General features: G+C 37.7%; 1 protein-coding gene across 11 annotated transcripts in view; it reads left to right on the top strand.

Moving 5' to 3' along the window:
- ncam1a (neural cell adhesion molecule 1a) overlaps positions 1-16,901 on the top strand; it is a 236,810-nt gene that overhangs the window by 196,391 nt on the left and 23,518 nt on the right. For 6 of the 11 annotated variants that reach the window (XM_051078864.1, XM_051078863.1, XM_051078865.1 and 3 more), the window contains 3 exons: positions 2,920-2,967; positions 9,947-10,071; positions 11,330-11,510. In XM_051078864.1, coding sequence (XP_050934821.1) covers positions 2,920-2,967; positions 9,947-10,071; positions 11,330-11,510 — 354 coding nt within the window. The remainder of the gene's footprint in view (positions 1-2,919; positions 2,968-9,946; positions 10,072-11,329; positions 11,511-16,901) is intronic. The other 5 variants (XM_018689280.2, XM_018689282.2, XM_018689285.2 and 2 more) reach the window with 1 other exon arrangement.

Genomic DNA, 16,901 nt, shown 5'->3' with positions numbered 1-16,901 from the left:
TTTCATTTTCAGAAATTACATGAAAATGCATGTTGTCATATAATGTATTTTATTACATCAGAGAAGCAGTGGGGAGATTTTTAGCCAGAAACCCACTGTCTTTTTAAGAAAACACTGAATCCCTACCATGACCAAAGTCACATCTGTGCCTGAAGTCATTTAAAAGACAAATTTCTAATTTGGATGGTAATACCGTACCAGGATTATCAAAGTCAAAGTTAGCTGCAGAGCAAAGAGAAGCAAGACTTTCTGTAGATAGAAAGCCCAGTAAGACACAATAGCAGTGTGACAGTGAGTAAATGATGTGGCAGGACACATGTGCCCTCTTTCATTGTTCATATTTCTCATTTCATTGTCTTTGTTTCTTCTCTTTGTTTTATTTTCTCATCATGGTTTTCCATCTGTTCTGTATTCCACTGGACTTCTCAGGGTATTCTTTCACAAGTAAGTTTCTTTTCCCCTGTCTTGTCTGCTTTATTTTCCTCTGTACTTGTTTCCATCTCCATTGCATTCATCTGCTTTATTTTACCATCCTCTCTACATTAAAACGTTTCTTTAATGGTTGAAGAAACACTATAATGTAATAATGTAAACAAACTGTAAAAATCTCTTGATCACGTGACATCTTCCATGGAAAGTTCCACAGAAACAATCACCCAACCATTAGCTCTCTTCCAGATATCAGTCCATTCCTTCACTCTAACGTGGTTTCAGGTGTGTTTAGACAAACAGCCTCTAACAAGTGAGTAATTTTGTACCGTAGTCCTTGGTACTGCCTTCGCCTTTTTAGTATTGCTTGCTCGTCACATCTTTATTTTGGTGTCTCTCTGGTATAAAGTATATTGTACTTGTGCACTGCAGCAGTTCAGCCAGTGAGTGTTATATAAGGTCTTTAAAGAAGGTATACCATCTTCAGAGATAAACAAGAAGAACACCATCATATTGTCATACCAATTAGTGTGAATTAAGAATACTTGCTAGAATGTTAAAAGCTTGCCTTCTTTGTACATAAATTACTCTGTATGGAGCCATAAGGTTTAAATATTCAGGCTCTCAATTCCCAGAATCTGTATGATTCCCATTTGTGCTCATGCTATGCTTTTGGTACTGTAATTTGGCCATTAGGCTCTTTAGACTGAGAATATGCTTACTGCTGCTCAGGAAAAGATTTTTTATATTGCACTTAAAGCCCCAGCCTCTGATTCTTGCTCATTGTAAGCATCATATGTGGTCAGTGTATAGCAGTTCACACTGTCCAGATTCAGATCTTCAGTGAGTGTGTTTACATTTATACTAATATCCATGTAGAGAGCCTTATCCTTTGTAATATGACCAGCTTTAATATTTAGGTTTCTCAAATCAGACTGTCATGTTTTGCATATTGTAAACACCTCAAATATACTTTAATAACTGCAATACTAGTGTGTATGAAAATGTGTATGTAATGTAAAATGTGTCACTGTAGTCTGCAAGAAATCATTGAAATGTCCCTAGGTACATCTGTTGTGTTGCTGTATAACATCCAGTTTTGTAACAAGAAGTTATGTATGTGGCAGATGGCATTGTCTTGCTTTGAGGAGAATAATAGTGTGTGTTCTGTTTGTATGTGTGTCCAGCTGAGCTGAGTGTAGACTAAACTTTGTAGAAATCTATCAACTCCAAGTAACTGCCAGTTGTTGTTGTAAATGAAACCAAAACAAAAGGCGGTTAGTGTGGGCACAAAAGGAAAGGAAGCTGACACTGTATACTCACTGCTGAACAAATGGGATCCTCAAAAGTAACTCTCTGAAGCCTTAGGAGCACTGCATAACAGTTCAGGGAAAGCACAATCATTGTTCTTTCTTATCTTTGTTTTAGTGAGAAGTTCCTTTAATGTTTACAGACATTAGCCGTAAAATCATAAGTTGTGCTTTTTTAATGGCCACAGGGAAACTTGTCCACAGTATTATTTGCATCTTATCTATTAAATGGGCAGCGACAGTCAGGCATCAAGGGAGCAGCTCCAGATCTGAGGCCACAGCCTTGGTCGAGGGCAATTGCAGTAGATCTCATCATATAACATGCATGTCTTTGTACTGCGGGACGAACCCAGAGTACAAGTCTCACAAACACAGGGAAGACAGAAAGGCCCAGCTGGATCTAGGTGGGTTCACAACTGGGAAGTGATATCTTACATAAACCTACACCCACAATTCAAAATTTCAGAACCTGCTTGTGAAGTTCTCTCTTATCCATGATAAATACAAGGTTTTTGATTTTGCCGTTTTCTCTGCAGGCAATATTCTCTTAATGTGAGTAACGTGGTTGAATAAATAGGATGGAATAAAGCTACTCTTTATAGCTCCAAGATGACCAGCCAGTCAGTTATCTGAGGTCATCCCTTGTGAGAGCTGCCTTGTCTCAGCAAGCATTGAATTCTCTGTAGCTCTTAAACATAATATACAATGCCAAAATTGGTTTGCCAAATTGGTTTGGCTGAAGATGATTTTTATATACAGACATTAGATTTGTTTTATTGTATATATAAATTACAGTGATTACAACAGGTGCTCAGTTAAATTGGAGAATAACCACCTGAGCGCAGCTGAGGGGATGATTTCATCAAGAACTCCCCAGTTTCAAACTAAGCATGCTGAATCCTACTGTTCTTGCGAGTTCAAATTCCCAAGAACACAACTTTGAACTTTGTCTGCCCTATATTGAGAAAGATCTGGTGTCAGTTGCATCACAGTGGTTAGCACGGTGGACATTGTAACAGATGCTGAACAACCAGAGGAGTCATTGTTCCACAGGAATGCTCCAGAGAAATTTACCAAGTAAATTAAAAGTACCAGTACAAAAACAAAGCTGACCCAGCACTGAGTTGCTCGTGTTGAGGAGAACTCCAGCTCCTCTCACCATGTTTTCACCATTTTTCAGTTTCATCAGAGACTCCACCCCCTATTGCTGCTACCAGTATGGCCCGTAGTGAGTATGCCAGTCCAGCAGTGTGCAGTGTGTTTCTCTTCACCTCTGTCTCTCTTATCTGCTTGGCCTCACAGTTGATGTAGATGTTCATTTATTACTGCTGTGGCTCATAGGAGGGCACATATACCCTCTATAGAGTATAGCAGCAGCAAAACAGCAAAATGAGTTGACAGCTTACTAGCTTTGCTAATTGTCTTGAATACCCATAGATTATGATTTTACTAACATTTCAGCCAAGAACATGATGGTTGCCCATCTAACTGCCTGACTATAGAACTGTGTGTGTTACATAATTAACACAATGTGCCTGTTCATGAAGATCCAAATCACAGTATAGACTCGCCTGATTGTGGTGCAATTAATTTGAAAAATGTATACAAGTTATATAAGTCATGTATAATATATACTAAGTTTGCTGTGATCTGTTAATTTGTGAGAATGCAAATGTCCAAGTGAAAGTCCCGGTAGACCGCAAATCTGTGAAACTGACACATAAATGCTATATTAAGGGATAGTATGTATCATCTTAACACTTGAGCTTTATGTCAGTTCTTTTTTTAGGTAACTCATAACACTGTATCACACAACATGTCCATGCTCCTATTTCGGCAGCAACACCAAGCTAACACCTTACTGTGTGTCCTTATGTTTGTGTCATGTAGAATTTACAGTAATTACCATCTTCTGGCTGGTAAATACCACTGGTGGCAACATCAGACTGGTGAAAACTGATAAGTCCAACCTGGTCATAGATAATACAGAATTATACGTAAATTAAATAAATATTAATATCTTTAACTAACCTCTAAAGAGTCACTGAACTCTTATTTTGTTATGTACACTATTTTAGCCCCATAATACATAGTACCAAACACACCAGATCAGAATGTATTCAGTGTGAAAATTACACCTCTTAGTAACACTTAAAGTCACCAACTTGGATTGCACTATGGCAGAGGTGCTTTTAATCATAACCACTGATTGGTTAGAAAACTCTTTTCTCCTCAATTCTTTTGTTTTTCATCTAAATGTATAGGTTCATCAGTAAGCCATTTTGACAGGTACCTTAAATGCATGGTTGTACAAAAATGGGAGGTACCTGAAAAAAATGCTTTTCCCTCCATCTTCCCACTACCTACAGAACCTATTTCTGCCTCTGTGACATCAACGTATTTTAGCTTTTATCAAAACCACTCTGTCTCTGTAGACTGAATTATCTTGAAAGCCCCCTAAATGTCTCTCACCATGATGTCCATTCAGCTCAGACTGAGGATCAGATCATCTGACAACTATAGCAGTGCAGTTCAAACTAGTCTGAAGGATTTGCCCTGCCTATGCAAAGGAAAAATTAAAGGAGATTCTTCTGCTTACTGCAATAGTGTGCTCTGGCCAACAGCCAGGGAATAAACAGAGCCAGACATGCTTTACCTTATTAGAAAGCTACTGAGGTAACACAGTGGTGACTGACACTGATCATCAACACTTGATTATCTTGTTCAAACAACCAGTGAAATTATTACTGATTGCACCGTTAGGACACGTTACCTCTCTGACTGCTGATTGCTTTAATTTGTGGTTCACACAAAACCTAAAGCAACATCAGAGATAACAGTGTGTAAATAAACATGCTTTCTGTTTTTGGTACAAGGTCAGTGGAGCAATTGTCATATATCTATTGTTGCTCCTTTCTCTTGTGTTCCTGATGTGCTGTATGAAAACTGTGTGCCCTTGCAATGTTTCTAACTAAATGACTCCCTTTGAACACACTTTTGATAACATTTGTCAGATACAGCTTTACATTAGATTTTCTTAGCATGATGTTGTTCACAGTAGATGCTCTAGCAACTACTCTGTATTTTTCCACAAATGCATCACTCAAAAGCACATGTCACAAATGCTTTTAGACCGTCATCTGATGCAGACCCTGTTTCTTCTGATGTTTCATGTGTTCATACTGTTGTCTGCTGTGTTGTGTATTGTACTTAGCTGGCATGGTTTTGTATACCCAAAGCTGCAGAGTTTCCTCTGTTCTTCTTTTGACTCTGATTTCTTGTTTATCTTTAATGGCAGTCATGATATTAGAGCTGACTGTAGTTCAAATTCAGATTAAGCAATAGATTTTTTATGTAAATATATAAAATATAAACTATATGAAAAATGTGTCAGAGGAAAAGCTGTTGATTATCTGAAAGCATGAGACAGTTCTGGGTGCACAGTTTTGGTTGTATCTTAATCTATAACCTATAGGCAGCAACCAAAACTAAATCTGCAACCGCTTCATAATTTCAACATGTTTCTTTTATGTGTTTAAGAAAATATGTTTATCAATTTATGTATTTCTTTTTGTTGTTTATGTTCCTTTTGTGTCATTTTGTCTTTAACATTTGTTTTGTTCATTATGTTGACATGTTTTCATCATTTCAAAAATGTTTTGTATGTTTCCCATATGCCCTCCTGCCTCTCCCCTCAACTCCCCTACCTCTCCCCTCGACCCCCCTGCCCTCCTTATCCTATATTTTCCTTTCAACCAATCATGTGCGTGCACATCATGTGACTTTGTCATGTGGCTCTTGCATGGTGCTGATGATGTCGTCTTCGCTGGCCAACAGAAGGTAATTTTTTTTTTGCTTGTTTAGTTTGAGATCATAAGATCAGCAGTGATCATTCAAAAACATTTGTTAAATTAGATTTGTAGATGAGACATTAAAACAGTTTTATTTGGCCATTTTTCATCCATCCCAATGCCATTCTGTAAATATGTAGTAAACATTTAGTAAACATACACTGTTTGACTCCAAGAGTGCCTCATCACCTCCATTCATCTCTTCCTTCTAGCCAACTATGATGCTTTTGCCTATTTTCCATAGTAGTCACAAAGGAACAATGCAAGACTATTCCCTTTTTAGTGCCTTGTTAAAGATTTATCCTATATAGGCAATCTAACACTGTATAATAATATAAGAAATACACACCAGAGCCACATTGTTTTTATTGGGCTTAACTGAGGTAGCTTAATGTAACTGTTAATTGACCCCATGTGTTCTGCTTCCATTTACACCTGCATTAGCATCCATTTGTCCTTATCCAGATAAGATATCCACATATAGTGACATGAATATCAAGTGAAAATGGGGACTTCAGAGCTAGCTAAGATACTGTATATCTGAAGGTGAATTCACAGCATGTCTTTCATTTCAAACTTGCCAAAGTGCTGACTAAGTTTACATCATGAGCAAGACTTTTAATGTTACCCATCTGTGAACTCATTGTCACATATGGTCACTGCTTCCCATAGAGGCACTAATAAAACTGTCATTTAAATCAGACATATTACCAAAGCATTTTACTGAAAAGGAAAGGTGTGCTAGCACACCAAAATGACTTTTAATTGTAACTGGGCTCACACATTTAATTCCATCTATCTTACTTTGTATTTTTACGCTCACTTTGGCTGGCTTAAAAGCTAAAATTGTTAAGTTTTGACAAGCCACAGTTGGTGCACAGTGCTGTGCCAGCCAGTCATATGAGGGCTGGTTTAAGTGTTTCACTATTTTTCCCTTTATCTAAAACTCTAAATTATTGGGGAAAACATAAACCAAGATTACAAATAAAGAACTGCATTAGTTGGTTCAGAATTAACAGGATAAATTAGCGTCATATTAGCCTGGTTAAGTTGACAAAGAACAAAGAATCTGGCACAACAGAGACCGAAGCTCCATTTTAATCCAAACACACCTCATGTCTTTTTATGTTTGAGTCCCTGATGTGCCTTTTCTTGTCATTCTTGTTTATATAAAACCCTGATTAGAAGTTACATTTTTATTGGTATTGTTAGCCATGTTTTCTCTTTTTTTTCCCCAAAATTCTCTTCCAGTCACAGATTTTACTTCGTCAAACCAGCAGATCTGTTATTACAGGAAAATTTTACTTTTTGTTTATTTACCAATGTGTGATGAATCACATTTAAACATCACAAGTGCAGCCTGACAAAGTGCCACTGACTGCAGTCTGCATTGCAAACACAATCCTCATACTCAATCACTAGGCAATTTTTTCTTATTTTTGCCCAAATTATATACTGTAGCTCACAGTGTTTTATTGATTGGACTCACAGCATTGCATTACTGCAGCATGCAAGTTTATTTCCCTTTTCTTGTTGCATCCTTCTTCTCATTGTTCTGCTGTTTCCCCATGAAAATGTCAGTCCCGTCTGCATGTGTCTCTGTCTTTGGTGTCACCTCTACTGGGTTCTTCAGTTCAATAACAGTGTACATACATAAAAAACTGAGGAACTAGCTTTTAAATGACCAAATGCGGTGTTCAAATTCAGTGTTTAAAAAGCATGGGAGCTGATTGGGTTGATTTAGGTTCCGAAATCAGAAATCTGAGAAAATGGCTTGAATTCTGAGTTAATCCTAAAGAAGATTTATGCTTAATTTTTTTCTCAAAAATTCCTTCATTTTGCCCTTATCGACTACCATACAAACAGCATGCCTCTAAATTATATAAAACTTTTGCATGTGATGCATTATAATAGTGATTTGAATGTGACACTATTATTTCTTTACAGTAATTAATATTGGTACAACTATACTCTTCAGAATGATTTTTGGTATTAAATTTTATGTCTGCATCTTTCAGCGTCTCTTGATCAATTCTAACCACTTATCTCTCAATGTATGCTGGAACACGAGGGTGGATGCTGTGTTAAATCGGGCTACATGTGGAATCGTGCCTCCTGCATGTGTGTTAGTGTGAGATCATGGGCAATGCTCCACATGTTGCTCCTCCTTGTGTGTAGCAGCACCCAAAATTTCCAGCCTGCATGGTGGAGCTTCTCATTCTAACCACCCCTTTCTCTGTTTTAGCCTCAGAAAAATTCACCTAACCCAGAATGATGCTCATGGATAATAATGCTGATTGTACTAATGTCTGCCTGCCACCATGTTACTTCTTCTGTTACTAACTGTTTGATTCACTTCCAGCATCTGTCATGCTCATCCAAGTCTAGTGGAATGCAGTTTTCAGGCAGTACACTATTATGGATGATGAAGAAAAGTGCCTTCATGCATATTCATTTAATTAATCACATCCACTAACACTGGTGTTTGAAATGTTAAAGATTGGGTCTGTAATGTGTGCCAATGCAATTTTTTCCTTACCCACTCAATGACTTGCCTGCAAAGGCATACATTTAAATCTGCATCATGTCAAGTCATAGAGATATATATACAAGTTTTTTCCTGCCACATGCTTATAGGACTGTTAGCACAGGGCAAATGCTGTAACATCATGAGGTAGTCGATTTAATAACAGAATAACAAGGCTAACTGTGTGTAACCAATATGTACATAATTGATGACTTTGGGTTATTAGTGTCCTCCCTTACAGCCCTTACAGAGGCATGAGAGTAAAAACCAATATCACTGCACACACAAAACACCTTGACCTTCCTTCCCGCCAGACTATGTAAATGTTATTAAAAGTAATAGAGTAACATGTCCAATCAAGGCCTGCAGGCTCATTATCCAGCGACCCAGCAGTCATTACTCAGGAGGACAGAGCAGATAATGAGGAGCCTCAAGGAGAACAACACCTCAGCCAGTGGTTCTGAGGCAGCCACACTGCCCACTGTTCCTTAAAGCTGCCCTTAAAGGAATATTACACCCCAAATCTGTCTTTGATAATCAAATGCTCTCTCACTTTTGGCTTGAAAAGTGAGTTTATTCTGGTTCCAGTAAGTCCTTTGTTTGCCAATCTGACACTGCTATGGACAAGATTACATTGTCAGTGCTTTCCAAAACCTGTACAAATCACCGTAACATAAATGACTCATTTGACTATTTGTTGATCTGCCACGGTCATGGTTTAAGTTTAGGCACAAAAACTACACTGAACACTGTGGTCACGCTGAACAGAAACTAACGTTGAGTGTTTGTTGGAAAAAGGAAACAAACATCAGTCTCCTGTGTCAAATTTTGTGACCCATTCATCAACCTCGACCTTCTCCTTTTTTGAGGCACTTCAATATCACACTATTTCAGAGTTTGCTCTTTACAGAGAAGTGTCATAATTCACACAACCTCTAAAGGTCTTGGCAGGGAGTATAACATAGATCATATTCAGGCATTAGAAAAAAAAGACTGATGCTTAGTCTTGTTCGAAAGGATTTCAGAAGTCAAAGGTTTTCATAGGAGATAAATATCCATAGAAATTTCAAAATCAAATTTCTCCTGCAGCTTCTCTGGTGTCCACTAGTTTGTTCAAAAAGTTTTAAACATTCATATTTTCCAAAAGTATGCTAGAGACACAACTTGCATCTCAGTCCTTACAACTATAAACTTTTTATAGCCACCGTTCAAGACCGCAGGTGGTGAGAGATTGACGATCAAAAGACAGATGTGGGTGGAGTATCACAAGTAACACACCAGCTAAGCTTAATGTAAAATTTATATTTATTTTAAAACAGCTGTTATTTGATGAGAACACTGTCTGTCTTAATATGTTATCATGGAGTCTGCTGTCAGTCATCATATGGTAGCACAGAGCACTGGAACTAGTGATTGACAGGGGTTTGATTTTAAGACACTTTTGTGTTCTTATCCTTTAACAGTTCAGTGGAGCAACATTACAGCACAAAAACTCTCTGAGTTGCATAAGGTCAGCAAAGGACAACCTTAATCACACTGTGATTACGGCTACCTCCACATCTGCAATGCCCTCTGATTGCAATGCTCGTTACAGTTTGAGGAAAAGCAAACAGTATAGGTTGAACTGGCAATCAATTCCAACAGTTGAACCAGCAATCAATTTAAGTTTCAGCGTAGCTGACCTTGAAGACACAGGCACAATTGAACATTGTAGGAAGGTCAGAAGCACATTAGGTAACTTGAGTTTATAGGGAAGAGGCCAAACCCACGTTGATGTAACAACCGTATTTATGTCTACTAATCATAATTTCTTGATTTGTCCTGTGTAGGGGAACCCAGTGCTCCCAAACTAGAGGTCAAGGTCCAAAACAGGGGCAATTCTCTTAAGGTCAACTGGATCAAGCAGGATGATGGCGGATCCCCCATTAAACATTACCTGGTCAGATACAAGGCTGTGAGTATACTGGGCAAGGAGGTAACTTGGTACCACTTTGCTGTCCTGCATTTTTTTCCCAGTTCGTGCAGTGGTTTCATAAAAAACAAAAATCTGAAGTGACTTGAAGTTTTCACCAAGAGTAGCCTCTGTTAAAAAATACACCTGCCAGCAACTCCCTAGTGCTTTTATAGCACCTTTTTGCATGCCAATGTTTGTACCTTTACAATTTGCACCTTATAATTATGTTCCCCAACTGACCAAATTTTAATTTTATAATCATTAACATAAATGTGTTTTTTTTTTTTCTACCAATTTGGAATGAAACATTTTCATTTGGGAGGTTGTCAACAGAAAGGATCAGTCTAGAAAGACCAACCAGTAAGCCATGATTCCTCACTGGCTTCTCACCAGTCAGTACTGACAACTGTGTTTGATTAAACACCAAGCCATAAGGACCACTGCCAGAGACTAAGCCTAGTTTTGATGAGTGAAATCTTTTCCCCCTGTGACACCAAGCCTCTATCAGTGTACTACTTTCACTGACATAAATAAGTGTACCTTTAGTTCAGACAGGGTTTAATTTGAACCTTGAACTATCAAAAGTATGTATCCGAGACCTGTTTTAGTGCAGGTCAGCAACAAACATACTTTTAATACAAACATGAACCTGTATCTGTTTTGTGTCCTTGTGCTTTTAATGTGTAGGTTTACTGCTTGTTACCTCAATGGGTCAGGTCATGTTTCTACAAATTTGTTAGATGTCTCTTTGTGCCAAGAAGCCTCTTTATTTAATGCAAAAAGACAAAATAAATATTAATCTTCTAGTCTAACACTTAGTAAAACAGCAAAGAGATACTTAATTTCCTCTAAAATCATCTTTCCAGGCAGGATTTTAGGAACAAATCTCTATTGTTAAACTGAACTGTCTCTAAGATAGTTCATACCTGAGATTACTGCACAACCACCACTCACATTTACTCTTATTGGAACCGTGAGTGAATTCTATATAAATCTGGTTGTTTTCCATTTTACAAGCTTTTTGTCATTTGTGCTAGAATGGTGCTACAAAGTCCTGTAGGCTCAGATAATCTCTGATTAAGCAAGTGGAACTGCCTTTGTAGTTTGTGAAGTTGTCAGAGAGCAATTCACTTGTTTTATCTTTGGCAAACAGCATGAAAAATGGGGTCATTTTCAAATCATCTAAAATGACCCTTTCCTCTATGGTTGCGTAGAATGACCACAATCTCACTTGGTTACCCCTTCATTCCTTTCTCAGAAGCATACGTCTCACTGGAAACCAGAGATCCGCCTTCCTAATGGCAGTGAGTATGTGGTGCTGAGCGGCCTGGACTGGAATACAGAGTATGAGATTCACGTGGTGGCAGAAAATCAGCAGGGCAAGTCCGAGCCTGGCATCCTCTCCTTCAGAACAGCTATAGAACCCACTACCATCCCAGGTACTATTCCCATCATCCCACCCTGAGCATCCACACATGTCAGCCACCTAGTACAAAGGCTTCCACCGTGACCAGAAAAAATCTATTATTTGGATCCTTAACTCTTACTAGATGCTTTTTCATAGTTTGCTGGCTTTAGGGTCTGACATGAATCATCTGTCTCTGTCTATTGTGGGAAAGTTGTATTGTTCTTACTGTAGAAATACATGATGCAATCCCCACTGCAGTGAATTATCATGGACTATGTTATTTGCAGAAATCTGTGGACAGATGCACATATTGTGGCCTATACTGTTGGTTTGAAGTGACAAGAAACAGTGCAGTCGCAGAATACTATGTGAAATGAGCACAAACTCTTAAATGCATATGTGAAGAAAGAATTTAAGAAAAGTAAGACCTCATGTAAGGTTAAGGGTAGATTAAGTTTGGGATCAGGGAACTACACTGTGTTAACATGCACATTAATTATAATAGATGAAATATGGCCAATGAACAGAGTAAGGCATTGTTTCAGCTTATTTCAGTCTGAAAGGAGCTGAGAGAAATTTGACATCTCTTTACAGTGGGGATGTTCAGCAGACTGAACAATAAAATAAGAACCAGAATCAACTTTATGGGCCAAGTTAATTTAAGAATCCAGTTCTCTGTAATGTTGATATACTTGAACACAATTTTAAGAGCAAATATAGAGAAACATACACATACAGTAGGCGTGTAGCTAAACTCTGAAAATCTGCTCATGTGTTGTCATCATGCAGTTACTGTGCCACATGTTTCTCAAAAGTTGGTGAAAAGTGAATCTTTGAGGTCAGTAAAAAAATACACAAGTGGTTTGAAGGTGGGTCATCTGAAGTTTATTTTCATTTTACCCCTGGCCTGAACTCGCTGTCTTTCTACTGTTAATGCCAAACCTCTACTTGTTTCCAGTTATGTTTCCTCCACCAAATCCTTTCCTCTCAGAGAAATACATTTCTCTGTTTTTTCATGCACAAAGCCCCTTATTTGCATTTAAAACATTGTGCTCAGTTCACAAAATTTCAGAAACCAGACTGCACAAGATCAACAATAGCTACTGAATCCCTATGAAGAGTGGAGGCATGCTCACTGTATTTTTTCTCCTCCTTGATGCTCTGCTGCTACAGATAAAACTCAGCATCATGGTATTCTGCTCTCCTGGTCTTCAGTAGCTCCTATAAGGTAGCCGTCACTGCTCAAGTTCAGTGAGCAATAAAGTCAGAGCAGATATCAGTCAGACCCAGAGCATTTTGTCCAGTTAATACCAAATACTTCTCTACCCAGGCGGTCACGGTCTGCCTTTGCTCTGTTGCTGTGTTGTGTGTACGGTGCACATTTTAAGTTGGGCTGCCTCCCCATCTCACCATACCTGTGCTATTTAACAGGTTAAATTCCTTTCTCGTTCAACTATCTTTTTATATTCTGTTGAAAAATAAGGTCAGGTTTTCTTTCCTCCATATCATCCTGTCTTTCTTCCATTCTCACCTTCAGTTTCAGAACATTCCTGCCTGCCCTTTTTTTCTTACCAAAAGGTCTTGATTACTTCAATTGTGTTTCCTTTCAATTCAAGTGAACATCAGGGAATCCAATAAAATGACACAAAAATGCAAACTAGATTTGAAGCATACGCAATTATGAGAGAAAAAAGAGAAAATATGATCAGAATTCATTAGCACTGGAAAAATATAATACATCATCTCATGGCTTCAAAGCAAGCAACACCCCAAAGCTTTTTAAAACAACTTAAATACCATGATGGAGCTGTGATAAAGAGTTGCATATGATAGAGAAAACACAGATTACAGGTCTGCAAGTGGTGGACAAAGTTTTTAAGTGTAACATTTCAGAATGATCTAAGTTTCCAGCACACAGGAGCCTTTGAGAAGAACAAAAATAAACTACAATAACAATAACTGCAAGAAAGTTATATATAAATAAATGAATAGGATAAAATGTACAATACCCCAATAATACCCCTAAATCCCAAAACTAATTTGCAGCTGAAAATAGTCCACACCAAATGCATTCGTACTTCTGTTTGAGTAATGTATGCTGTTTTCCAGCTGTTTTCAGAGATTAGTTGGCCTCTTTTTTAAAAAAAGAAACTATATATTTCTGACTTGTCACAAAAGATTTACATCTTCAGTGAGAACAAATGGCTTCGGGGATGAGGGCCACCAGCAGAGTCGGAAAGTCAGAAAGTAATGAGACAAACTAACACTTTTTTCATGCAATGTATTGACAACAAGAAAAACATATAATAACATCAGTTTTTACCTTAAAACAATGGTATAATGAAAGAACAGCTCCCACAGGAGAGGCTCTCAGGAGAAAGAGACAGGTTTTTCTAAAAAAGTTTTTTACACATAGCGTAGTTCACAATTGAGCTTCAGAACACTAAAAGCAATGGTTTCCTCACGTATGTAAATTGTGATCACAAAAACTGAACAAAGAACTTCACTTTGGAGTTTGGTATGTTGTGGCCTTGGGGCTCTGCAGCTGCATAAACTCTTTGTTTATGCCTTGGACCAACTACCCATCACTGTTTGTTACAGGATATCTTAAAGAACCTGAAATGTTTCAAGAATGCATAAGAGCCTGTAACATTTGATTAAAATATTACCATTTTAGCTTTTCAAATGAAATGTGTCATGATTTGCTAAAAAAATGAAATTCTAAGAAAACAGACAGATTTAGACATAAAAAGCTGAGTGGAAAAGAAAAAATCTGACCAAATTCATTTTTATTTCACTTTATGTTTTCCTATCCTGTCCCAGTTTTACTTATTTTCTTTTCATCCATGTTGCTTTCACTCTTTCTTCATTCATATTACATCAACTCCTTGACCGACTCACTCATCTTTTTTTTCCACATCATCTTTTATTTTTATTCTTTCTGTCAGCCTCTACTATACTATATTCTCTTCCACTCTAAGGTGGGTCTCACAGTTCAGGGTCCGTGACTGACCTGAACATACAGTATACAGTTGGATGGGGATGCAGCCCTTACAGTCTTTGCATGGTGCCACTTTCAACTGGATTAATTTTATCTGTTCTTTACTGGAGACTCTAAAAGGCAATGGCTACCAGTGCATGGCACATAAAGAAACCAGTAATTTTCTTTTTCATGCGCTTGCTGGGCAACAGCCATATAGCAGTGGGAGGTTTGGATCACTTATAATACTACCAAAGCAGAAGTTCACATGGGTTTCATCCATGTCAGTCCCCCTTTAATTCCCATAATTACTTTCATTTAATGTTTTTTGTTTTGGAATTTTTTAGTATTTCATCCAAGTTGCTGCTGTTTTTTCTCCACTTCAGGGGAAAATGGGAAATTGCCGAGGTTTATTTTTAGCTACAACATCTGCATTTCATTTCAGAAGGTTTCACAGCTGTTTTTGGTAATGTTGGCCTAAAACAGCTGCTGTTTTGTAAATTTATACCGGCTCTATGCTCTAAATTGGCACTGTGATGCAAATTGTGAATGCAGTGTTGATCCAAGGTTGAGTTTCAATCTGTTTAATTTTTTTTTTTTTCTTTTTTGTATTTTTCAATAGCATTCACTCACACGTAATGCCACAATAACATATTGATCCAAGTGATTTGAATGCAGTTTAGAGTGAGGGATCTCTGAAAACATCTCATTGTTGACTTTACTCTTCTTTGGGAAAAATGATCTGTTGAATCTGTTGTGTCAAAAACCATTATATCATTTGGCTTGTGTAATTTCTGTTCTCTGCAGGTACAGCTGGGCAGCAATTGCATGCCTCAGACTCACACAAGGCAAAATGCTGCCCAGCTGTGGACAGATAACACATCATCATAATTCTCATGCCAAAAGTGTCGGTCAGATTAAACACAGGTTGTGCAAATTTGCTTATGTGGACACAAAAGTGGCAGGTGTTGACAACTGATCCATCCAAATCTCCCCAGCTAAGGTTGACATTGGAGTAAAACTACAGAAAAACAGCTATTAACTTTTGCAGTTTTTATAACATGAGATCACCCTATCATTCATGTCATAGACTTGACCTTCATAACCAGCTTCTGTTTTGGATGTGTGGTTTTGCATGGGCCATTCTCCCTGCAATGACCAGTGGTGTAGTGGTAGCTGAAGAAGTGGTTCTACTGTGAATAATGCCCCGCCTTCTCCTTTCTACATGTGCACAAATTCCCACTAACCATCTGTCTGGGTATAAACACTTAATAGTAGTGCATATCTAAGTGCTTGTAGTACTGAAGAACAGTTTGAGCAAAACAGAAGTCTGTCAAAAATGATGGTTTCCTTTTTATTTACCACAGAAGAGCTGCCACAGTTGTTTAACAAAACATGTCTTTTTTGATTCGGTAATCCCTAAAATAAAATAAGATTAATTTTATTAATCCCATGGTGAGAAATTTGCATTGTTACATCAGGAAAAAAAAATTTACATGAGGTGTAATGTTTAGCTAATGGCTTGCTTTTACAGCCTTGTCTCCTAGAAATGGTCATTTATATACAATAGCAAATATGTTTTGACAGAAATATAATCCTGCACAGATAACTGTTTGATAAGCATTATGAAGAGATGGTTCTAATGAATGTATCTACAAAGTTGCAGAAAGTAATTCATACCATGAAATGCACCTAATTTATGAACATAGCTGTTATTTTGTCAGTAATACATTAGTATTCAAAGTTACAGTTTTACAAGATAATTAATTATTTCTGAATAAATACATTTCTGTGTGCTGTTGCTGCTTTTGCACAGGAAGTAACTGATGCTGCAGCAGCAAGCCAATCCAGCATCATTACTCTACTGGCTTAGAGGAGAGCTGCTGATTGTAAATTGGAAATATAATTTTTTTTGTCTGTCAATATACCAGCCTTTGGCTCCCGCTTCTAGTGACACAAATAACAAATGTAAAGGTCCTACTGTGTCCATAATTTCTCCATCATTGACCTAATAGATAGATTAATGAGGCCTTTGGATCTGGTTTACACATTACACATTACACAGTGGCAAGTATCCATATACTTGCACTTACCTTACATTACACCACTGGCCATTACCAATGAGGACTAATAGCTTGACTCATGTGGATGTGTTCTTGCATCCAGGTTGTCATCTATCCTAAACTCTGCCACTGATCTGCACCATGACTGATTAAAAACTCTTCCTGTTTATATAAAACATTAGAACAGAGAAATTGGACTGCAGTGTGTTTGAAATGTCTTCCTTTCTGTTGTCATTCCCCATTACCTTCTTTTCTTTGACCTTTTCACCCATGCCTGCCATGAACCATGTGTCATTTGCCGTGCTACTAACATGCTATGACTTCTTTTTTACTTTGATCCTGTAACTTAGACTTCCTTTTTTATTCCTCAGTTCAGTCT

This window comes from Lates calcarifer, linkage group LG20, assembly GCF_001640805.2.
Source record: "Lates calcarifer isolate ASB-BC8 linkage group LG20, TLL_Latcal_v3, whole genome shotgun sequence".
Classification (NCBI taxonomy): domain Eukaryota; kingdom Metazoa; phylum Chordata; class Actinopteri; family Centropomidae; genus Lates; species Lates calcarifer.
This window is presented reverse-complemented; position numbering and strand designations above follow the sequence as displayed.